The sequence below is a fragment of the Rattus norvegicus genome, chromosome 3, assembly GCF_036323735.1.
Source record: "Rattus norvegicus strain BN/NHsdMcwi chromosome 3, GRCr8, whole genome shotgun sequence".
In the NCBI taxonomy this organism is placed as follows: Eukaryota; Metazoa; Chordata; class Mammalia; order Rodentia; family Muridae; genus Rattus; species Rattus norvegicus.
The window spans coordinates 170,921,636-170,947,910 of NC_086021.1; the positions used below are offsets into that span (position 1 = coordinate 170,921,636).

Consider the following 26,275-nt stretch of genomic DNA (forward strand, 5'->3'; position numbering starts at 1 on the left):
TTGGCAGAGTACTGTGGGTTGTGAGTGTCCCTGTTGGACCTTGTAGCCCAGTGGGGAAGGCAGGTTGTCATACAATGATGAAAAACCCGGAAGAAACTCAGTGCAGGGAGGGGGAAGGGCCCACTTATTCTTAGGACTCTGGGTCAACTTTTCCAGGCTTTATCTAACCCTGTCTCATATTTCTCCTGGTTCTCCAACAGGACCCTGAGCTCTCCAGCAGCAGGATATGTTCCTAATTAATTTTGGAATCAAGGACTATTACATTAGCTGCCTCTCAGGGGACCTTTTAGATTCATTGTAGGATGAACTAATGTAACTTCTTTGAAGTCAGGCACAGCAAGCTGACTTGCTTTTGGCAAAGGAACGTGAGCAGAAGTGGCCTGTGACATCCATGTCAACCCTTAAAGGACTACAGCCTGACTTGTCAAATTCTCCTTTCACTCTGCCTTGCGAAGTGACAATGTTCATCACAATGGCAGTTCAATCAGCTTGAATCTTTCAGTGGCTCTGGTTGTTACTGCTTTATTATGGGAAAGGAGTTTATGTATGAAGTTGCTGCCTGACTGCATAGTACAAACACAGATGCACTTTGGATACTTAAACATTTAAGATTTGGGGGCTTAGTCATCAATATAGTGTAAACTAGCTGTTCTAGTCTATTCTCTGGCCAAAAGCATCCTGAGGGAAGGAAGGGCTGACCTGGTTTATAACCGAGGTCACAATCCACCATTGAGGGAAGTCAGGGCAGGAGCTCAAGGTGTGAACCTGGAGTCAAGAACCATGGAGGAATGTTCTTTGCTGGCTTACTAATTGACTTACAGCCTCATGCCTCGCTAGCTTTCTTATACAGCCAAAGCCAAGAACACTGCACAGCCTACAATAAAGTAAGAAAGAGGTGGGCTTCCTACATCACTCAAGACAATCCCTCACAGAAACACCCACAGAACTACCTGGTAAAAACAATGGCTCAATGAATGAGTCATTTTCCCTTTTTTCCAGATCATTCTAGGCTTGCCAAGTTGACACCGTTAACTTGGAAACTAGCCTAAGCTGAACGATACAGACCTTGCATGTTCCACAGAAAACACAAGACAGGAAGGGATGGGGAAAGAGGAAGAAGAAAGGAGGAGAGAAGGATAGAACACACAAAGAAGGGTAGAAGATGGCGTTAGAGGAAGAGACAGGGGAAAGAAGTAAATGACAGAATTAGTTTCCAGCCCTCTTTGGGGTTTTGTTTCTAATTTGGACGTTTGGAAACTAAGGTTCATCTCCTCCTGCCTCCTTTTGTCTCCAATATTCTGAGAACCCCAGGAGTATTCGGACATAAAAATCTATGTTTCTTTGTGTGGAAGAAAATTCCATTTTCTCAAATCTAATGCATAACAGAGCAAAATTTTTAGAGAAAGGTGGCAGTGAAATGAGGCAGGAAACAAAGCAATTGTGACTTTTGGGTAATATATCCAAGCCATAAAGATTTCATTAGGCTCTCTAATACATTGCTAATGAAAAATCAGACCCTTTCCTATTTTACCTACCTTCTGAACATTAGAATCAACTTGTCTTCCCAAGCTCTGCACTCCATTTACATTAATTAGAAAGTTCCATATTAAGGAAAGCTTTTAACGGGCTGTTATTGTGGATGATTTTACTGGCGAGCTGCATTGTTCTGTTTAATAGCACAGAAAATGGCATCTATAGAGGGGGCTTTGATAAAATTGAAGTTTTGATGGACTTGGGCAGGACTGGTCATTGCTAATAGGCTGGAGTCCAGTGAGATTTACCAGGAGCACTCCTATAGCATCCATATGATTCTGCCCCTACAGTGTTCCAACTAATAGTGATATAATAAGAAGATACAGAAATAAATGTTCCAACTAAGACTGATACACTAGGAAGATACAGAAATAAGTGTGTACATGTGTATTGTCCTCTTCTTACTACAGTTCTGGGTTTTCGACAAGGGCTCAGCTAACCACATTGTCAGAACACATTAAGCATCATGGAGTTAGCTCTGGGAAGAACTCTAAAAGGGACCATTTTTATTACATAATATCTGTTATATTCTAGTAATTGAATGGCATTTGATTGGGAATTTGGGTGGAATGCGTAGGAGGCAGGTAGGACAACAGAGATGAAAGGTTTATCCATTTGAATTTGACGCTGTGAAAGTCTGGCGGTTCCTTTCCACTGCTGCCATCTTCATCCCTGTGGGAATTCAAACTAAATGTGGGCCTATTCCTCACACACTTATGGAACGTGGGCTGGTGCAGGGTCAGTGGTAATAGCTGGAGAGACAAGATTAATAAGCTGTGTCCCGGCAATTCACATCCCCGCGGAGCAGACAGACCCATAAACAAATATTTATACCAACGATCTGTCACACAAACTAATAGAAATGTGTGCAAAGTTGTCAGAACAAAGGGATAATGAGAAAAGGGAGGGAGGCATACGGGAGGTCAGGTGATGCTCTGCTATGTGGCCTCTCCTTCAAGATCAATCAATAGGACGCTCAGGTGAGACACTGTTTCTAAGTCAGGAAGCTGCTAAAACAGTGTGATGAATATTTACATTATCTCTTCCCACTAATCCATTGATGAGCCTTGGGTCACTCCATACCTTGACTAGTAGTGTGGATATTGTTACAATTCAGATGCGAAGGAATAGGATTTCCTTAAGGAACTCATCAAATTTATAAAAATAGATCTCAAGAAGTGGCATTACCAGGGCACATCTAATTTATTGGTAGATTCTTTACCGTCGTCCCCATTTCTGCAGCTTTTTAGCTTTCCTTAAGCAGAATCCAGAGTTCCCGCTCCCCCATCTTCTTTCCCACAGTTGTTGTCTTCGGGGGTTGCTTGCTTATTTGGTTTCCCTCTTATTGGTTTAGCTTTGGTGTGTATTTCCATAATGGTCACTGACATCCCATCATTGCCTGTACCTCTGGACCATTGGTCTGTCTCTTTGAAGGAACATCTATTCGAAGTCTTTGCCCACTTGCATCAGGGCTCTGCTCCTGAGTTGCGTTAATGTCCTCTAAATTTTGAATACGAACATCTTAGGAGATCTATGGTTTGTAAATACATCTTCCTCATCCCTTGTGAGCTCTCTTCATTCTTGTGACTGTTTTCTCTGTTGTGAAAGGCTCTTTAGTTGGCTGAAGCCCATTCTTCTAGAGCCACTTTTGTGATTTGTGGGGTATTTTTGGACGCTCTTATCTTCTTTGTTTTCATTTTTGTTTGTTTGTTTGCACTGCATACAAGAATTCCCTGCCCCAACCTGTGTCACGATCCTTTTTCTCCATATTTGATAGCTTCAGGTGGGATGAATGTTTAGTCTACATCATTACATTTAAGGCTTTAATCTATATTATTCACTCTTAAAACGAGAAAGTCCTGCCATTCCTAACAGCATACAGGAACTCAGAGGCCATTACAGTCAATGATATAAACCAGTTATAGGACACATGCATGGTTCCATGTATACAAGGCATCTAAAACAGTAAAAGCAAAAAATGTGGAGAACAAAATGATGATGGCCAAGGGCTGGGAGGAAGAAAGAGAAATAAAATGCCAATTTTCAACTAGTACACTGTATAATGACTCAGTGGTAAAAGAGAGTAAGTTCTAGAATGTTTACAACATTGTGCCTACAGTTGATACTGCTGTATTGTATACTTAAAAACATGTTTAAAAAGGTAGATATTACATTAAATATCCTTATCATAACATAAGTAAAATAAATAGCTACCTTCATTCCTAAAACCAGCAAACAAAAGTCTACTTCATACCACACATACAAGGCAGAAATATGTTAATTTATACACATATGCAGGCTCACACATGGTAGGTGAAATAATCCAGTCATCCAAGGACACATCATGATTCCATTTAAACAATGCATCTAAAACAGCAAAGGTAAAAGAGGCAGGGAATAGAACGATGACTGACAGGAGCTGGGACAGACATATACCGATGAAACATCGATGTGGCCCCACAAGGACAGAGATAGTGGTACTCCTGCAGAGCTCGGATGTGGCTAGAACACAGGGAGAAGTGGAAGAACATTTTTTAGTGCCTAGAAATGGCCTCTTCCCTTGCAGCTGTGAGACTTTGGGAGTAATAACAGATATTAGAGAGTGACAGTAAGAATTTTGTCTCTGGTCATAATTACCTAATTGGAAAATTACTGTAAGAGTCCAATAAGAAATTATAGGAATCTAACTAAAATAGGGAGGTTAAATTGAGGGGCTCTGAAGTTCCCCTGGATGTGAAGGATCTTCATCCACTGCTTCTCGGCCAAGCTATCTCTTGCATTTCTGGCAGCTTCTGTCTGGGAGGAGTTAAACTGGACAATTTACATGAAAGGGGGATGTGCCACGTTTATAGTTTTCAGTGTATCCGCCATTGATATTACCTCGTATATTTTCCTAACACCCCTTTAAGGGAAAAATCATCATGTTCATTACAGAAGAGAAAATTGATGTTGGTTTGTATGTCCAAGACCAGAGACCTGATGCCAAATTTGCCTTAGCAGTCTTTTTGTTTTCCACACTAGATCTTCTAAATTTTTTCCTTAAGATTTTAGGATTCTAAGCATGCAAGATAATTCCTGTCTGTTCCAAATCTGAAATAAAGAAAACTCTTAGTGGAAATTATTTGACACTACACCCAGCCTGCTTATACACTCTAAACACATTAAACTTATTCACAGAGAGTCTATGCTGTACCTATAAATATCTTTCCAATAAAAGTGAGGTCATGTATTTCTGTGTGATAATACCCTGCTTGGGGCAGTGATATAAACCAGCAGGCTGAAGGCCAAACAACTTTACCCAGTCCAGAGATTCAATAAGTTAAAATACGTTTTGGAAGACAGCTTCAGGCTAGATGTGTCTTTGCTTTGGCAACTCTAGTAAGACACTGTATTCAGGACAAGCAGACCAGCTCCAGAGGATGAATGTCTGCTTAAGGGGACACTGACATGACACCCAGGTAAGACTTTAACCAAAAATTATAATTTGGGTGATTTTTGATATTGCCGATTTTAAAGTTAATTATTTGAAAATAACCATGAAAACTCTCTCCCCCACCCCCCACCCTTTGTTTTGAGATGCCCCAACGCTGTTCATTTGGGAGGGGGGAAGGCATCTAGTAGGTGAAATTCAGGGACACTGCTAACAGTTGACAGGATGTGGAGTAAATAAGCCCACTCCCAAAGGTTCCCAGTCCAAATGTTAATAGTGCTAAGGTGGAGGGGCCCTACCTTGATTGCAAAATAAGTGAGACGTTGCCTCTTGAAGGTCTTTCTGCAAGTTCGACTCTGTGTTCCGAGCGCCCACGATCACATTTTGTGAGGATCTATTCGTGTGATTGTTCACCGTTATGAGCTTAAATATGTCCTTTTAAAAGTCTGTGTTAGGTTTTAGAAACAACACATACTGTGCCTCTGTTGGGAGGTCAGGCCCATGAGAAGGAGTTGGAGTTAGGAGAATGCCTCTTAAGTGTGGTGCCAAAGGCTTTTTTAAAGGTCCAAAGAATGAGAGTTTGATCTTTACTCTACCCTTCTCTGCAGGTCTGTCACGGGATGGTATAGTTAAAAAGACCCTACTAGATGCCAAACTCGCAATATTGAGTCTCAGCTTCCTGAAGAGTAAGCCCAGACATTGCAGTTAATCACACTCTGCCAACTGTGTGATATTGTACTGTAGCAATGTAAAATGAACTCACCCAGCGAATAGCTTTCTGACTTACATTATTGACACTCGTAGAGGCTGACTATAACACTCATCTTTTTTCCCCCAGCATCATTGCTTCTAAGAATAATTTCCTTTAAGAGCCACAACTGGGCAAACGGAAGGAATAATTGTACTGGGGAGATTATGGATGAAGAAAGAGGGATTTGCAATTCCTATGGGGGAAGGGGAGGAAAGGAAGCGCCCGGGGATTCTAATGATTAGGAACAATTTACTCTCTTCCTTGTAAATTCTTAGAGTCCACACCTGTGCCTCTCAGAGGAGTAGTCTTTTATAATCAGACGGAAGCAAGAAAAAAAAAATCCAGAGATTTCAATATGATATCAAAGCTTGAAGGTTGGAAGAGGGTTCAGAGTCGCAGAGGCAAAGACACAAGCTGCTCCCCTGTCAGGTGTCAGCCTTTTAGTCACTCAGGAAACACAGCCCAAAAAATGTTTCTGTCACTGCCCTTGGAGGGTTGGGAACAGGAAAAATCAATACAGGCTCTAGCATCCCTTGGAGGGACCGCAGACAAAAGGTCTTTCTTGGAACTCCATGAAGTGAGCATGTCACTGAGGGGTTCTTTGAAGAGCCTGAAGAACGAGAGGCGGTTTGGAGGTGTTGCCAAACCATGCCAGAGAGAGAGAGAGAGAGACTTTTTGTTACATTCTGCAAAATAAAAGGAATCTTAGGAGATAGTGCCCTGGTTCACATCAAGTGAGGGAGTCAAACAACAGAAGACAGAACTAAGTGTTCTGTCACAGCTAAATGCCATTGCATTTCTTTTCCATTAAAATGGGGAGGGGTTGCTCAGTGGAGAGTGCCGATCCATGCAAGTGTGAGTAACAGAGTTTGAATGTCCGTAATCCAGTGTAATTATAGCCAGGCTGTGATCCTAGGACCTGTGAAGAAAGGAGATTCCCAGGCAAAGTGGGCAGCTAGAGCAGCCAGAATCCATGAGTTCCAGGTACAATGAGAGGGTAGCTTCAGTAAGTCCAGCGTGGCATAATCTGCCCCATGCTCTCCCTCCTCCTTTTTGAAAGCATTCCTGCTGTTCTATCGGAGTCTATACCAGATTTCCCCCTTTCACTTCCAGGGTTAATTTGCTCCCAGTAGGCTCAGCATTTCCACATGCTTGCTTCTATTCTGGCTAATTCTAACTAAGGGAAGCAGTCATTCTGAAACTCACTCAGTTCACAGACAAGCGGTTCTCTTTCTACTTTTGCTTAGATAAACCTTGAATGGAATGCCTTTTGTTCCTTTGTTCTGTGCTAACTGTGAATCACTATGGACCTGAAAGGTAAGAGGGCTGTTGGCATATATCAAGAAAAGGGGAAAAGAAGGAAAATGATAGGTTTTAATAAGGAAATAGAAGTTGACATTTTCTTGTACCAGAGTTTGCTAATCTTTCTTCTGATGGTTTCTCAAAGAAATCTGCTTCATTTTTCTTACCCCAAACCACAAGTTTTTATCTTTTCTTTAAAAAAATATCACTACTATTTGGCAGTGACCAGCATTTCACTTGGCCTGACACAGAAGAAAGTGAGAGGCCACAGATGCAAGTGGTACTATATGGGGCTTCTAGAAAAGATTGTTATGTGATCATAATCACATGGTTCTTTTCATACCCCCAGAAATTCAGGGTCTCACAATATAGATGGGGAAAGCCTGAATGGACCCTGGGAACTAGGAAAGGGCATCCTCCACAGACAAGAACAGTGACTGACTCAAGGGTGTGATATGTAGACAGAATGTGATGGAGACAGGCATGGGTAGCAGAGTAGATTAAGACATTGCCTTCCATACATATACAACCACCAAACTAGATAAGATGAAGCAAAGAAGTGCAAGCCGACAGGAACCGGATGTAGATCTCTCCTGAGAGACACAGCCAGAATACAGCAAATACATAGGAGAATGCCATCATTAAACCACTGAACTGAGAACGGGACCCCCGTTGAAGGAATCAGAGAAAGAACTGGAAGAGCTTGAAGGGGCTCGAGACCCCATGTGAACAACAATGCCAAGCAACCAGAGCTTCCAGGGACTAAGACACTACCTAAAGACTATACATGGACTGACCCTGGGCTCCAACCTCATAGGTAGCAATGAATAGCCTAGTAAGAGCACCAGTGGAAGGGGAAGACCTTGGTTCTGCTAAGACTGAACCCCCAGTGAACGTGATTGTTGGGGGGAGGGTGGTAATGGGGGGAGGATTGGGAGGGGAACACCCATAAAGAAGGGGAGGGGGAGGAGTTAGGGGGATGTTGGCCCGGGAAACCGGGAAAGGGAATAACAATCGAAATGTAAATAAGAAATACCCAAGTTAATAAAGATGAAAAAAAAAAGACATTGCCTTCTTCATTCAGAAAAAAAATAGAATTCTTTCCTGGATGTGCTAGGTTCCTGGCTAAGGAATCTCAAACAAAAGACACACCAGTAAGAGAAAGCCACAGACAATTATTTAGTGAAAGTTTTGGGTGACAAAGAGTCTTTAGAAATGAAGGTGCAAAGACATAGATGGCAGTGTAATTTATGCTTAGATTTGATGAAGAATGGAGAGTTATACAGTAGTCTGATTAGACAAGGGCACAGCATGCAGTAATTATCTGTGAAGCTTTTGAAAGACTCCCAGATTCTTCTCTGGGTCCATTCATTAGTGATAAAGGTGTTTCTTTCCTCCAGGAAGTGCACCACTGGAATGGTTGTAGGACTAGCAGCCAAGTAGGTTGGGTAAGTAGGGGAAATTCTATACTACATGATTGTGTGTGCCAAGAAGCCAGGCACTAGATAGGACAGTAGCTTTCTCTCTCTTCAAGGCCTCATCACTTTGTCTCTTAGAATGCTTTACCTCCCCTTAATCACTCTCTCACTTCCCCGGCTGAGCATGCCCCATTCCTGTGATTGGTAGACTTTTCTAATAAAGCTCATCTGCGATTTCTCTTTGTTATAACACGTAACGAGGACATAGCATTTGTGCCAGAGTGTATACCATTCTGAGGGAATGAAACAGTAACAACTGGAAAACACCGCAGTCCAGAGGGGCCACATCTGTAGAAACATAGAAATGTGCACACACCGCCCAAGACCTCTGACCCCTTGGCTCCAGCCTGCCATCTTCCTTCACCACTTCACACTCAGTCTGAAACGGTAACTCAGCATTCCCATTTACAGGCAAATCTCAAGCAGTCTTCAACCTAAAGTGCCACGTGTATTTACATGTGTGCACTTTTAAATTATTTTTTTAAAAGATCCATTTATGATGTCTTTGAGTGCTCTGCCTGCGTGCCAGAATGTGGTTGCTGGGAACTGAACTCAGTACCTCTGGCAGAGCAGCCAGTTCTTAACCACTGAGCCATCTCTCCATCCCCCACTTTTAAATTATTTAATTGTATTTGAAACCATGACTCTTTTACTAGTGATTTTTTTCTTTCCTTTTAAGAGAGGGAATTTGACCACTGAAAGTTTCTATACTTTGTCTCTAACTCCATTACCCCCTTAGGCCCTGTGGATATTTTTACTGTACAATTTTTGCATAGCATGATGGTTTTTAAGAACATATCAGTCATATTTTATCCAGACAAATTATATTCCTGAGTGCTTGAGAATTGAGTAGACTACAGATCAATGGAATCCCAACTGAAGATGAGCTATGGCTACCACAGACCACTCATAAGGTAAGATTTTACCCCAACTTATGAGAAGCAGAGTAAAAATGTTTTAATCCTAGGATAACATTATAGGTCTTTAAGAGTTGTATTACACAAAGTTGAAATGAAGACAGAAGAGATGGGTAAGAGGCAGGCTACAGAGTTGATGATCTACTTCCAAAATCCACACTAAGGTGTTTCTCTTTGGCAGAACCCGTGCATCTTTCTGCCTTACTTCTTTTCTCTTCTAGAAAAAGACTTACATAGCTGAATACTTCTCTTTATGGCTAGAGACACAGGAAATGTGATGTCATGTTTATCTACAGGATAAGTTGAAGCATCTCAGCTAACCTCTATAATGCCCTCATTGGTGACAGGTGTGGTTATGTGACAAAAATCTGGCCAATAAGATATAAGGAAATTTTGCTTTGAAGGCTCATACCTGTAAACTCAGCACTTGGAAGGTAGGGAGACAGGAAGACCAGGAGTTTAGATTCATGCTGGGCTACAGAAGAGTCTGTCTCAAACAAAACAGAATCAAACCACAACAGACACTGTTCCATACACAACAGATCAACTACACCCTCCCCTAATCTCCATGCTTTATTTTCTATCGCACCATCATCACCCAATCGAATAAGGACTTTTCATTTTAAATAATCTGAGTCTTGAGACAGGGTCTCATTCTGTACCTCAGACCAGCCTGGAATTCACTATATAGCCCAATTTATCCTCAAATTCATGTCATACCACCTGCCACAGTCTTCTTCAAGTGCTCTTATCACAAACATAAGTCACCATGCAACAACTCATGACAGTGTTTTAAAATGAGGTTGGTAAAATGACTCAGTGGGTAAAGGGACCTGCCACCAATCCCAGGACTTTCTAATGTCCTTTGGCCTCTACTCATGCAACCATCATGGCTTGAGTGCCCCATATACATATACACATCATTGTGGACCTAGATTTCCTTGTATTCCCTTAAGCAGGCTGCTCTCCTATGAGACAGGTGCTGCGACCTCCCTCACACCACACTGAATAGGACAGCATCCCCTCATCTAAGATCCTCTCATTTGCAGGCAAGCAATTGCTTCCAAAGGGTAAAGCAAATCCCACCCCCTATATATCTTTGGCCTCCGTGGGCTAATATGCACATATCCACATACTGACACATATGTATAAATTATATAAATCCTTTCAAAAATGCAACATAGCATGGCCTGGTTTTGTAAAGCAAGCACATATAAAAGATAGTATTTATTGGATACTTAGTTTGTATCACTTATATTGTCGAACATTTCTTAAATCACCAAAATAACAATCTAAGGCAATAGATCCTAGGTCCCCACATAAGGAAAACAAGGTTTGAAAAATGTAGGTAATATACTTTGTGCCCAATAGCTAGAAAAGGATTGAGAGTGACCCACTTTGTCTAGTTTGAATATCAATGTTCTGTGGTATCCTTCCATAGTGTGTGTGTGTGTGTGTGTGTGTGTGTATGTGTCTGTGTTCCATAACAAATTGTTTAAAAATAGGGTAAATATACACAAGGGTCATTTCTTAACAAAACACTAGATAAACAAATAGCCAACAAACATGTAAAACTCTCATTAAGCTCATGGATAAAATGAAGTAAAATTAAAATGTTTTGTTAAGCAGCAGTACCCATAATGTATTACTGGAGATTATCATTTATCTGCACAAAAAATTATGTGCGTTATAGTATTAAGTATAATAGTCAAAATGACCCAATAACAGGCACTGGTTAAGTAAATTATATATAATACAATGATGGAGTATTATGTAGTCATTAAAATGATGTAAAAAATTATGAGATATGAAAGTGATGAGTATATTATTACAAGAAAAATACAGGTTTTCAGACAGCGTGTACAGCAGAATTCCAATCGTATGTCAACAAGAACAAAGCCTCTTTGCGTATGTCTTGATTTGAATATTAAAATTCTGGAAGAAAGTCAACTTTAATAATAATAATTATGCCTACACAGAAAGATCATGGGTGATAATTTTCCATTTATATATTTTAATATAAGACCAAATCAGATTATCAGTCAGTATTCCAACATTTAGTGGCTTCAAATGATAGTGATTTATCATCCTGTAAACCAGCTGCATAGGCTACTGTGCTTGAATTGCTTGGGATCATTCAGAAACCTGTCACTTGAAGGAGGCTCTGAGACAGCCTCACTCCTGCTTGGCAGTAGACACTGACTGTTCCTTAGGAAGCTTTGACAAGCCCTATGTACTAGAAGAGAAGACCCAGCTTCTCTACAAAATTACCCTAGGGATCAGCAGGGTAAAAACAGACACTCTAAGACTTAGCTTCTAGACCTTCTTCAGTCACAGTTTCATCTCTGTCCTGTTCTGTGAGTCAAAGAATCCCTACATCAGCACAGAGTTAAGGAAATGGAGAAAGATATATACTCTCTTGCTTGCGAGAGTGATAGTGGGGCATGAGAACCTTTATTATAACACTGTGAAATCTAACAACTTCATAATAACTATAGTCAATTATTAACTACATTTATCTCATTGAAAAAGGCCCTCTCAGGATCCTGTTTTGAACCCAAATTAGGTCTGTCTTTTGATTTGTCTAGAATTTTCTAGGGTCTGGTGGCATGGCTCCACTGGGACTTCGTTACGCACAGTGGTTCATTACTGTATCATTGTAGTTTCTCATACAAATCAAGATCGTCATAGCAGGGACATAGTACATACAGTGCTAGTATCTGGGGAGGCATTCCGTCAGCAGGATGGAGTGTCTTATATGTAGATTGCCTTAGAGACGCATGCCTCCGTCCAAATGTAATAAGAACAAGGAAGAAACAGAGCTATTTTAGTTATTTTTAAATGAATCCCATGATGTTGATAATGGAGCTGGTAACCATGGCAGCGTTGATCTCCATGTTTGGGTTGTCAGCCTTCTCCCTTGGTGGAGATAGAAGAGCCTGATCCTGTGAGCATCAGCAAGTCTACATCTCAGCATCTTCCAAGCACACCACGATCAGAATGAGAGTGGTTGGAACTATGGTACCCAACAAGATAACTGCCTGCAGAACTGTGACTTTGATCTTGACAGTGCTGTAGGAAAGGACCCCCAGTGCCGAAGAAGTGAGAGACAGTGGGAGAACGACTGAAGAAGTTTAGGTAGCGATACACAGAGAACGCCAAGGTGGGGGTCTTTTTAAGTCCACCTATTTCTGGAGTTCACAAAAAAGACCCTTATTTTGATGTTGCATAGGAGTAGAATGATGTATCCTAATAAACTCTTCCAGGATAAGCCAGATACTCAAACAACTTTGGGAAAATTATGGTCTAAACAGAGCATATCCTGAGGCTCAAACCGGTTTTGAAGAATATTGGAAAGAGGCTGATTTTCCTCTCATGACCAGATTGTTCCAAGATATCGCTGTGAGCTGGGCAGCATGGGATATATTTACTGACTCATTTTGCACAGGTATCGTCCCAATCTGAGTTAAATGCAATTATCTGGGTTCTAGTCACCGTTAACATCACTTTTCACCCAGGAAAATGTATTGTGTCTTTCCAAATCTGACTTATAAGATGACTCTGGCAATATCGCCTTTGGTAAAGTGAGGATGGCCTGTAACTGTGTTGCCTTAGCAACAAATAGGGTTGAACATTAACAATTGAATCCAGATGGTCATTACAGACAGACACGAAGACAGTCTCTGCTCACTTTGGAATGTGACCACCATCCCGGAGTATATCAGTGTACAACAGGGTCTTAAAGCATGTCATGTCTCCTCTACATCTAGTCAGAGCCATAGCCACAGCATATCTTGAGTTGGACTACATGCTTTCTGTATTAATGAGACTACAAGGCAGAGTACAACAGCTCGCTGGCATCTTAGCAAAATGCTGGAGTTTTATTTAGGCATATCACTCAGACCATTTGGGACTCATATATGGCTTCCCCCTCCCTAGTAAGAATGGATCTAGACAGACACAGTCGATTGATTGATTCATTTATTCAAATAATCCCTTTTAATTCAAAGAGTCCCTTTTTCCTGGTCCTGTGCAAGATTCTAAGGATACAATTGTGACTGCTACAATTTCTGCCCTCAAGGTGTTCTGCCAGGAGAGCAGATGGTATTTAAATCCCCGCTGTGTTTGAGAAGCATTTCAGAAAGATATTCATAAGATGAGAAGTCAGATAATGACAGGACAACCCCTTTCAGAGCGAGTCAAAAAATACAACGTAAGGAACCAAATATTACTGGATAAGGGATACTGCAAAAGGCAGAAGGGATGTAGAAGGGGGTATCCTTTAAAGGAAATGGCGTTTGCATGGGCCAGAACTAGATTTTTTTATGGTGTATTAAGGGCATGACAAGGATGCTGATATGACCAAGAATAGAAATAGAAAACGGTGCCTGGAAAGTCACAATAGGTGTTCAAGCCCAAGTGAAGAAAACCACTGAGCGATTTTTGAGCAGGTAGAATTGGTAGCAACCATATGGGCTATTTCTGTAGTCAAGGCAAGGCTGAGAGGATGAAGCTATAAGGGATATTTGGTAAGGAGGTGGATGTGGGATGTGAGGGAGATGGTGAAGCCTAAGATGCCCCCCCCCCACACACACACCACTTTCTGGCTCACGAGGATAGTATCTACTTTTTGTCAGAACAACAGGGATCTAAGAGCAGAAGTGTAGAAAAGCAGATTGACTGACTCATGCTTCAGCTTAGAATAACTCAACTATAAATGTTAAAATACTAAGTAAATTAACCTTTACTTAAAAACATTATCAGGCTTGGCATTTTAATGTATCACCGGTTTAATTTCTCAGGAACTTAATGATTTCTTCCTCTATCCCCTCATTCTGAATACCATCACTCGGAACATTCCCTGATAAGACAACATCTAAGAAAGTTCAGCAGAATCGGGCCAACACTTGATGTAAACCCTGGCAGGGTGTTAAGAAGCTTGGTAAGTGGAAAAAGTGGTAAGAGTGTAATTTTATACAATAAGAACTCATTTTTAAAATGTTTCTTCTAATTCGTTTTACTATAATAGAGATCGTATAAAGAAAATATATTACTTCTACACTCTGTTTTATAGGTAAGAGTGCATATAGGCAAATGTGCATATGTGCATGCACACTGATAATACGCAGCAGCAATGGGAGTCAGCTGGATCAAATGCCACACAGGAATGTAGACAAGCCTAACCCTTTAAAGAACAGCAGTGATCACTACCAGTTTGGTACTTATATGTTATAATGCCCATGTCCAGCACTGTCTTAATGATAGCGTGTTAGGAGGCCAGGCAGCCTTGCTGTCAGTGTCAAAGCTGGTGAGCACACATTTTGTCTTGGGACAGCCATGTCCTTTGTGATATACTGGGTGGTCTCATTCCAAACAGGTTAGGAACAATCATGAAAGAATGAGATATAGAATGGTACAATATTCCACGTAAAGAAGATACGATGTAGAAGACAGAGAAGAGAGAACTGAGGACTGAAAGAAACAGGGTACCAGAGAAGACAGAGGGAGCACGAAGGGGACAGAAAGAAAGGTGAGGTTGTGAGTTGACCGCTCAGTTTCTCATGTTAATGCTGGTTTTCCTACACTCTCCCTGGTTTGAGACTTAGGAGCCATCCCATGCTTCCCGCAAACTTTTCTCTCTTGATTAAGCCAGGTGGAATGGGTTTCTATTATTCGGAACCATCCACGCCTGGGACAAAACAGATGAGGGCCTATTTTCAGATAATTGGGCCCAAGAGGCAGGAGACAAGCATGCAACCAACAGATTTGTGAGAAATGCAGAGATTTACATGCTCGTTTCCAGAAAGATGTCCTATTTGCCTCTGGAAGATAAAGCATTACAAACAGAAAAAGAGACTGTGTGGGGAAAAAAAAAAAACCCAAAGAATCCAGTATTAACCCAGTTCAGAGCAGGATCCAGTCTGACCCAATGACCTATATCCAATTATATACAGCATCCATGAAATGGTAGGGTTCAGGCAGACAAGAAGAAAGGCCACACACAAATCTTGTTTCTAACAATGCAAACGTGATAATGAAGTGTGGGTTATAGGCCATCGAGGCTTAGAAACCTATGTGGTTTCTAACCATCTGTTACCAATGGTGCCTGTGCATTGGCTCCGGAGGGCTGTGGTGTGCATATGCATGGACATGTACGTGTGTATGTATGCATGTACTTCTCTATTTCCTCGTAAGGGTGGGTGCATTAGAAATACATCTTCATTATGTAAATCGAAGGAATATAAAAATGCTTACAACAGTGATGCAATTTTAACGTTTGTCTTACTATTAAGTATATAGTACATAATTTAGGGAGCATATCTAAGAAAAGGCAAAAGTCTTAGTTTGATTGCCCAGGATAGCAACTCCATATGTTCTGTGGTAGCCCCTCACCTCACTTACTCTCCCCTTCCCCGTCTTTCATGCATAGTTTCAGTCATACGTGACACAAATTTTTGTTACATATGACTTATTTTACATGATACTTATTTTGTTACATAAATCTGAAATCTTGATACCTGAACCACCATGTAATAAATGATTTCAATTATTTTGTGATATTTCATCCTGAGCAAGTATTAATAACCTACTTGTTTTTTCGATTTTCATGATTCTAAGTTGTTCTTAAGTGGTTGGCTGTATAAGCAAGTGTATTTTAAAAGTTGGACTTTAAATTTTTTAGGGTGACACAGATACACATTTTTCTCAAGAGCTTGCTTTACAGAAGGTGGAATGTGGGTTCTAGGTTTCATGGTTTGTAATTGAAGATATATGGGTTAAGATATTTGATGTCATATTTAAATTTTAGTGTTAGAGAAGTCCATTTCTTTTTATTAAACCTTTAAGACTCAAAGTCTTCAGTTGACCCTCAATCCCCATCAGCATGCAAACATACCAGGTACTTTGTGATTACAGGGACCAATGCTTGTTTAATCCTGTAATGAAGTGCCTAGGTCTGAGAACCGGGTTTTGGCCCTACCTCTGCTTTAGCCCATCTAAATGACCTATTGGTACAGGTGCCCTGTTTTCATCACCTGACATAGGGCGTCATTCTGTTGCCTCTGGTACCTATAGCAGTACTAGACTTTGCATGTCCTGTGGATAGGAGTTCACCTCTTCATCATTCTGAGCCATCTAGAATTTTACCTCAGTATCAACACCCAATTTGAAGCCCCATCCTGACCTCCAGATTCTGGGTTCATGTGGGCTATTCCCTCTACATTCAGACTCAGAGCTATTCTCTACCCAACTCTACCAACAGAGGCTGACCAGAGTTCACTGAACACAGTTCTTCTGGGCATATGGTTGGAAGAAGCTCTTCCCTCAGCCATGGCCATAGGCATGATTCGTGGCTACTGGGACACAGGTAGAAAGGCTCACCTGACTTCCATCCTGGCTCAAAAGATACACGTGGACTCCTTCTCTCTTTCTCACTTATAGATGTCCCATCAGATCCTGCTGAGCACTGAAATTCCCTGAGAAATCAAGAAGATGCCAGAAAGAACTCAAGTCCTTGCACTGAGTGAAGAACTAACCTTCACACACCTGTCAACACTCAACCAACAGAAACTGATTTTGTTGTTATTGTTGTTGTGATTTCCATTTGGGGGTCCGTGTTAAGTGAGCTAGGCTCATAATTTCATAGAAAATGATTCTATCCTAGTGCACCTTCTTGAAGTATTTGGTCTGTTAGAGAGACCATGTCCATCAAAATCAAGAGGTATGACTTTGGACAACTTTTCTGGGGAGGCCTCAGTGTTCAACGTCTTAGAACAGCAATTCTCTTCTCCATGGCTTGAAGAATGTCTCTAGACCTAACAGTTCTTATGTGAAAGATCTAAAGTAATGAGAAACTCAACCACGGGGGATGAAGACCACATTTGTAATTGATAACTTGGATAATATATGTAAGAGCACAAGAGTCAAAAATTACTGCAAATATGAAGAAAATTTGGTAAATTCAGCTGAGCGTGAGACTTTAATCTTTTCAGCTGTTAAGGAGCATTATTATATTTACACTTTGCAGATGGAATAAAAATGAATATGCATATAAAGTTTGTTGTTTTAAACATGGAACACTCTCATATGTTCATGTGTTTGTATACTTGGTCATCAGCTGATGGTATTGTTTAGGGAGGTTGCAGACCCTTTGGATTGTGGGACTTTGCTAAAGGAAGTGACTCACACTTGGTAATCCTTGAGGCTTTGTAGCCTATTTCTACTTTCTGGCCATCCTCTCCTTCCAGTGTGTATGAGAAAATATGAACAACCAATAGTGGATGAAGGCTCTAGTTAGGCACCATCTGGAATTTTCCATGTCCAATAAGATACGTGTTATCTTCAGCAATTGGGGCTCTATCATCGGCTTGTACAGAACAACCCTCGGCAGTTGCCTGAGTTGTTTAGGGGTTTCCATGAGACCCTTTTAGCCAACATCTCAATTAGATGTAATCCATTTCGGGCACTGAATGTTTCATTTGGTGATGAGAGATGTCTAGTTGGGGCCTTATCTCTTTTGTTCTTTGGTGACGCCATTTTGATTTCTTCCATATAAGTAATTTATATAGTTTAGATGCTTCAACAGTAGTGGGTTTCCGTATGACCCATCAAATGTCCCTTAGGTATTCACTCCATATATCCCTTCCCTTCCCCTCCTCTTCCAGAATATATCATATGGAGAAAACGCTGCTTTCAATAAAAACTATAGATACATAAGTTGCAGATTTCTTGTGGAGAAGGACTGGGGGTTTTCTAGAGGGACACTGGTACCAGAAATGAGGTTCTTACATGTGCATATCGAATATAACAAAATGTTTATTGAGGAATGCAGTGTCCTATCACTAATAAAATTATTTGGTATAGTGACAAAAAGGAGTAAGATGTGAAAGGCCACCATGTCTTCTCTGTCTGCTGACATATCTTATCCTCCTTGATTGTCTGTATCTTTAAGCAACTAATCTAAAACAAACAAACAAACCCCCAAAAATCCTTTCTCTCCTACTTTGCTTTGTCAGAGTATGTTGTCACAGCAATGAGTGAGCAACTAAAACAGAGATCAAAGGAAAACAATAACATTTATGCAACAACGCATCCTCCAGGGCCACAGTGATCATTTTAACTAAATGTACACTGAACTGAGTATATTCATAAATGCTCTGTGTATATGTGCGTGTGTGTGTGTGTGTGTGTGTGTGTGTGTGTATAAATTTCTTATTTCAATATGATCTGTTACAGGAGCAGTTTTACAAGTCACATTTTGAATCTTCCCATGATCGTATCTTTATTGTTTTTTTACATGAAGAAACGTTATCCTAACTCCATAGTCCATACAGGAGATCCCACCGACAATGGTGAACCATATGTAGAAAATGAAGAGTGACATTTTCATGCCCAAAGACCTAGACACAGCAAAAGATAAATCCAGGAGGATGTGATCCAAGCATTTCCACATTACATTACTAAGGGAAAATAACAAAACGAATAAAATCAGGAGGCTACACAAACTTAAAACCATGACAAATAATACAGAGGCAATTAAGACATAAAGCTGGCCTTTAAGGAAAAAAAATGAATCTTTGCTGAAACAAATAAAGACAAAGAGTATAATATAAAATATTAAAAAGAAAAGGACATTGTAACTACAAGTGGGAAAGAGATTAAATGCATTTATAATTTTAAAGAGATTTTTATGTATAACCCACAGCAACAAATTTGGAAACTAGAGAGTAATGTTTTCCCAGAGACAAAAAAAGGAAACAAAATTGAACCAAGAAGATGAGAAACCACAGAATGAGTTTAAAAAGTCATTGAAATATCTTTTACCAACTCCCAGCAAATCTAGATCCTGTTTTTCCAGCTTACTTAAAATATATCTTTTAAAGAAAGTAACTCCATTAGTAAGTGGATAATATGTAAATTCTTATTCGTGTGCAGATAATATGTAAATCTTCTCAGTCCATTTAAATCAAAGCTTCTTCATTTACGCATCAAAGATGATCTTGAGATATGACACAAGCAAAACAAAAATTAGACGAGACATCAATTTTGTCTTATGAAACAGATGGAAAATATTAAGCAAAGGGCATTCGTCAGCACATCAAAAGGATAAATCATGACTAAGCAAGAATTGTTGCAGGAATGGTTCACAATCAGCGGATATATTACAACACTTGCATTACAACCAGACAGCAGTAAGCCATATGGTTGAATCAATAGACACCGAAATGACATGTCATTGAGCCACTCTCTTCCCTCACACTGGTAACTGACATCAATGCTTTTGTCTGGAGAGGTACCTGTCCCTCTCCTTTCGGGAGACTTAGACCAAAAGTCACTGTACCCAACTTAGGGTAGGGCTTGTAATCTACACTTCAGCCAATCAGTATTAAATTCCCCTGGTTAGAATGCTTTCTGGATTCAGAGATGAGACGAGGATAGCATTAAAGTGAGCGAAATGCATGGTCATTTTTCAGGCATCATAATAACAGCAGCTCTTTCCCTAGGCCTGGATTTGAAATGAATTACATAAACTCTTGAATTGCTGCAGCCCCTTGTCCACAGTGGCAGTCTGTAAGAGTTTCCAGACCTTGGTGACCTAGTTTGAGACCTTCTATCAAGTTGGCCTTCTGCCAATATATTCTGTTGTAAAAGCTTAGGCAAATTTGAGTTATGAGAGCTTGGTTATTGGTCACAGAAGTCTTCTTTGATGGATTTGTCAAGATAAACTAGGTAAAAATCCAGTTAAATACACTTAATGAAAACTTAAACTAAAACAGGGATTGAATGGCACTGAGAGTAAAAAAGGCTTTTAAAACACCTTCAGTACACATCAAGTTTAAGATGTAAACCATTGAAGCTGTTTTAAAGCTATGGATGAGATAGGCCATCATTTCAATGTCTATTTTGCATTATTCTCATGGCTTAAGCCAATGCATTAAGCAGTAAGTAAAATGCTCAGGAAAATACAGAAACAGAATACACATATGTGAATATTGGCAAATGGTGTGATTATAAACTTAGAAACTTTGGGACAGCCTATAAAACTATTGGAATTTATATAGCAATAGTTTTTCTGGCTAGAATTAGTATGAATAGAAAATTTATGGCCATGACCCAAAATAAGAATCAGGGATTGCCATACATTTCAATGAGAAGGCTCAACATTGTCAATGTATCAATACCTCCAAAGTCAATACATGGATGGATCAGAAATTCATTCAGAATCTTAATGATTTTCATTCCTAACATTAACTTCTGGGTGATATTAAAGTCTATGTGAAACAATCTATGTGTGAGACTATCCATAGAGCTATGGAAAGCAGGGAGACTCCATTTCTCTTTAAAGTGACAATCAAATTATATTGTCTGCCCAAGAACAAGTAAAAATTCAGTAGAACAGAATAGAAATTTTAGGATTCTATGACTATGTGGTAAGTAACTAAAATGCAATTTTCACTTAGTTGAACCCATGGACATTTTTACTTGAGAAAGATTTATAAATATCTGAGATGATCTTTTCTTAAGAAAAAAATATTTTGCAGATAGAAAAATTAGGAAATGTATTTAGAGGATCTTGAAGGTATAAAAGTAAAATATCTCTCCTTTCCTTTGATGGAAAACTGGGCCCTTTGTGTTAAATGTATCTTGAAATTCTTATTTCACATTACGAATACATTATTTACCACCAATACATTGAGTGATCACAGAACTAAACCCAATAAGAAACAGAGTTGGGGATGTGACTTGGGGAACTGATGACTTGTTTAAAATCACAAGACCCCTGGGTTTATCCCCTAAACTACAAAACATACAGCATTCAAGATCAGTTGATCTTTCAGTGATCATTAAAATCAATGATCTTTCAATCATGGAAGAATAAAGAAAAAAAAGATCCATGTGGTCGCCTCCATCTGCCTTGCTGCTGTAACAAAAGACTGGAAACTGGGTAATTTATAAACAAGAGAAATATGTATGTTTGTAGTAGTAGAAGCTAGGAAGTTCAGGATGGTGGTGGTATGCCCTGGATGAGGCCCACTCTTCCATTCCCTGTATGGCTCCTCTTGCTGAGTCCTCTCATAGAAGCAGGAGCAAGAGCCCTTCATGTCCCTTCTCTAAGTACTGCTCTGACTCATGAGATAAGAACCCTTCATGACTCACTTCTTGAGACTTTACCTCCCCACTGTCACATCAATGACTAAGTTTCAACATTTGAGAATCGAGAGATACATGGGAACCGCACCACCGATAGATCCGATCCAGTAAATCTCCACTGTTGGAACTGTGACAGCACAAGGAAACAGCACACTGGACTACAATCCAGAGAAAGGTCACACGAAAGCATTACCTGAAGGAACTGAGGCTTTAACAGTTCCTTATGCTATAAAGGAATGAACAGGATGCCGGAAGTCATTTAATGAAAAATGAGGTAATATGAAACTGCGGAATCATTCAACATCCAATGTATATATCCGTGAAAGCATCCTTCTGTAGCATAGTAAAATAGGAAATCATACTAGTGCTTTTTAAAATCACAACACTGTGGTTAGATCTTATTTTGTTATCTTATTTAGCTTCAGGATATAAAAATGAAATGAAACAGAAGAGAACTAAGAATTCAGGTTAGATGATCACTGATTCCTTTGTTTCCATGTTGAGCTTGACTCAAGGACTGAAGCCTGCCTTTATTTTTTTTTTGTAAGTAAAGTATTATTAAAACACAGTGATACATATTGTCATTTATCGTCTACAGCTGCCATGACCATTTTCCTACTTGGGTGTAAAGAAAAGTTGTTTAATTCTACAAACTGACTGAGCCTCGGTAAGTTAAAAAAAAACAATTATAAATGTAGAAATACACAAACAAATACAATCAAAATTTGTCCTAGAAATTTCAGAAAAGAATAACTATTGTTTTCCATCCAAAAATGAAAATTTTACTGCCACAACTGAATATTGCATTGCCTCATTACAACCAAAAGAGTGGAGATAAATTATTGACAACGTGTAAACCAAAACATCGATTGGAAAGGCATAACAAAATTCTTGGGCAAGCAGGAGGAGAAATTCACAAAGGAGAAGTTAGGAGAAGAATACATTAAGAGTAACACTCAAGGTTATTCAAGCAAAGCCTCCTTGCAGACAATGGCATACAGGAGCTAACATTTGATAAGGTGAATGAGATTATAAAGTAGATAGGTGCACACGGTAACAGTGCTAGGTAAAGCAATACAAGGATGCCCAGCACGGGAAGTGTGGAAAGCAAAGCTGTGAATAGAAATCTGCAAAGCCACAACTGTACTGGAAACTTGAGAGAGTAAACAAGAGAAAATCATTAAGTCGCAGAAGATCAGAGAGAAGCCATAAACCAACTGCACCTAATTAATTTTAAGCGACTCCACCTGCCGGTGGTAGAGTGCTTGTCTTTTCAAGAGCACTGAGCAAAGTCACCCAGAGAAACCAGATGCTGTGCTACAATCCAAACTTCATGGACTCGAAGAACCATGGTAAGGTAGGATGTGATTTCTGACTACAGCGTACTTCAAGTGAAAAGCAACAAGAGAGATACATCTGGAAAGACTATCGCTATTTCAATTTTTCATACGAATGTTACTTATACTCCATGGATTAAAAAAAAGATACTAAGGAAATAAGAACATAATAAATGATAAAAATAATAAATGAACATTCAGCTGGTTTAACTATGCCTAATATGGAGTAAAGCCAAAGTACTCTCTAAAGGGAAACTAATCGTACACAATACTTGTAAGAAGAAACTAAAACAAAACTGACTGGAGAAGTAACTTAATGATAGAGCTCTTAGGTAGCTTATACAGGTTCCAGACCTTCAGGGGCAGATTTTTTTTTTAAGAATTTAGTAACCCACGACTGTTTGATTCGATTTAGGCCCACTCCATTCCATGAGATCGAACCCACTCAGCAGGTAAGCAACATTTACTCCACAGCCTGAGTAAAACCTGAGACCTCTATAGCCTAGGGTAAAAAAAGATTGAAAAGGTTCCACACAGGGGGGGGGGGGCATTCACGTCATTTTTGAAAGAGAAAATCTTTAGGGGCAGAAATCAGGGCAGTGGTTTCCAGGGCCAGAAAGAGGGGTGTGGGGGTTGATTACAAAGGCGCTGAGAACATTTAAGGGTGTTACAAATACTTTTTATCTTGTGTATTGGTTGTACTTCTTCAACTTCATACTGAAAAGGGAGATGACCGGATCCCATGATAAACTGCCCTCTTACGAAAGGTACATTTTATTATAGCAATTGCTTTTAAAACTTAATTTAAAAACACACCCACACATTTATTTATGAAACAACAGCAAATAACCAGAAAGAAAGATGAACTTAAAGTGATAGGGTGCAATAATATTTACTCGAGAGTTCAGCATTATTCTTAACCAACATCCAATTAGTCAATCAGTCAGTCAATCAATCAATCAATCAATAAATCACAAAACCTAAACAAACGAAAGCCATGAATTAACAAATTTCCTGAAAGGCAATTGGAAAGCCCAAATGAATCCACCATACACAATAAACATACACACATATGCCAGTTGCATCCCAAGAGAGCCTTTCAATCTTTTATATCGACTCTTCCGAGGGCATCGTTACAGCCCTTTAGACATAAAAGCTCACATGATTCCTCCATCAGAGAGATGCTGCTGGGACAGACAATTTAGAAAGCCCTTGTAAAGCCAGGCCAACAGGCTCAGTAGACATCTGGGAAAACTGACTGAAAAAAAATGCCTCAGCCAAACATAACATATAAGTATAGGGTATAAAACTTCAAAATTCAGTTCTGTTTAATGGAGCAGCCTAATAGAATAACACTGCATGGTAATTTGAGGAGACTTATTTTTGGTTCTGTGAGATGGTTGGGTGCCAGGAAATGTGTCTCCACCTCTCACCACATTAGAAAGTCACAGAGACAATCTCCTGATCGTTTCTGATCTCATTGCTTGATGTATTTCCCAGCTCCTACAAGGCTCTGCACACAAACACCTCTGCAGATGGCCATTTCCTCTCGGAAGCAGTCCTCCCAGATGGACTGTGTTCTTTGAAAATTTGTCAGCCAAGGTCCATGGCTTTTCAGGAAGGGAGAGACTTTATTTCCTGCCTCCACCATTCACCAAATATTTGCTAGCTGAATATCAATAGATGCCTTTCTCAAAAAGCTTTTAAAGAAATCCAGCATCCATTCCTGATAAAAGGTTTGGTAAAATGGAAATAAATGACTAGTTTTTAACATGATAAAAGAAAAAGCTATCTCATATTTAAATCTTCCCCTCCTGCTTAATGTTGAAATAATCCAAGCATTTTCCATTAGATTCAGGACAAGAGGAAATGTCCTCTATTCCAGATATAATTGCCAAAGCAATTAAACTAGAGGTTGATATAAAAGGCACTCTTATTGTTAAAAAAGAGATTTTAAAAAAAGAGAAAAGATCATTATTGTTTGCAAGTCAGCCACAGTGAAACAGCTGTAAAGCATATTAGAAAAGTAAGGGAGCCATTTACCAAAGTGGCTGGTTACGAAATTAATATAAAAAGCTAATAGCTCTACAAAATAAACAAGAAATGCAATGGAAATAATGATCAATTTGAAAACGAATCATAGACAATTTTATAAATAGGAAAAAAAACCAGGAAAAACAAAAACCAAAACCAAAAAATGACCCCAGGCCCAAGCTTAACAATAAATGGACAGTACCTATGTGAAGAAATGTGACTAAAACCACGAAATCCTAGTCAGACATGGAGAAGGTTTTATGAAGCCATAAGAAATTCAATCTGGTAAAAGTATCAATTCTTTCTAAGTTAATCTATGAATTTATCGCAGGTACGATATAAACCCGCTGGGATTTCAATTACAACTGCACAGAATTCTCTACCACTTATCTAGAAAAATAACCACATGAGGATGTCCTGTGAGTTATGGGTTTCTGAGGAGAGTATCCCAGAGCAGGTGAGCTTTAATCCAGTGACAAGCATCCTTCCACAGGAAAAGGAAACCATCAGAAGGGAGCAGGGTGGTGATGGAGACAAATTGCCATGATTTATTCGCAAATCAAAAGAAACCAAGGGTCATAGGCAGGACTAGGGACTCTGAGGAAGTCACAGGCTGAGTCTAGAAAAGCCAGTTCCATTGACAACTTCATTTAGGCTCTGATTTCTAGAAGGATTAGAAATGGTTTTACACACACACACACACACACACACACACACACACACACACACACACACTGTTAGGACACCAGGAGTGTGGTGATTTGTTACAGCAAATAATTCACTACTCAATCCTATCAAATCCCAGTATTTACATTAAAAAAAAAATCCCTTTCAACTCACCATGTGTGAGAGCTGCCCACCACACTGCCCTGAAATTAAATGGATGAAATCCTGGCCCTCTGAATAATTCAGGCCGACTGTGGCTGCTTTGACTTTGTCAGCTCTTGATCCACAAGTTACCAAGACAGGAGCATTTTCTGGCTAGGGTAACTGTATCCAGTAAGAGGGGCATGGATGGGTAAGCAGATGAGGGGCTGTTGGCTTGATGGAATATTTCAGTCACCAAGTAAGGTAAACACTAGCAATGAGAGTCAAGGGATTTTGACACAACACCAAGCTAAGGAAAGTGAGTTATCTGATCAACTCTACACGATAGATAATCACTGTGAATAACAGACTCCTTCAACAGGAGTAATGACCTCTAACAGCTTTATTTGTTGAACTGCAGTGTTATCTTAATTCTTCCTCTGATGGAGTCTTAGAGGTGCCAGCTTGCTTTTATGCTGCTGCGATCATGACAAAGGTCATCCACCGGTACCCTAGCAGAAAGAGAAAAGGTGGTC

General features: G+C 39.8%; 1 protein-coding gene across 19 annotated transcripts in view; it reads right to left on the reverse strand.

The window, feature by feature from the left end:
* Ptprt (protein tyrosine phosphatase, receptor type, T) overlaps positions 1 to 26,275 on the reverse strand; it is a 1,098,700-nt gene that overhangs the window by 312,643 nt on the left and 759,782 nt on the right. The window contains exon 10 of one of the 19 annotated variants that reach the window (XM_063284210.1): positions 25,616 to 26,251. Coding sequence (XP_063140280.1) covers positions 26,237 to 26,251 — 15 coding nt within the window. The 3' untranslated portion in view covers positions 25,616 to 26,236. 19 annotated transcript variants of the gene reach the window in all.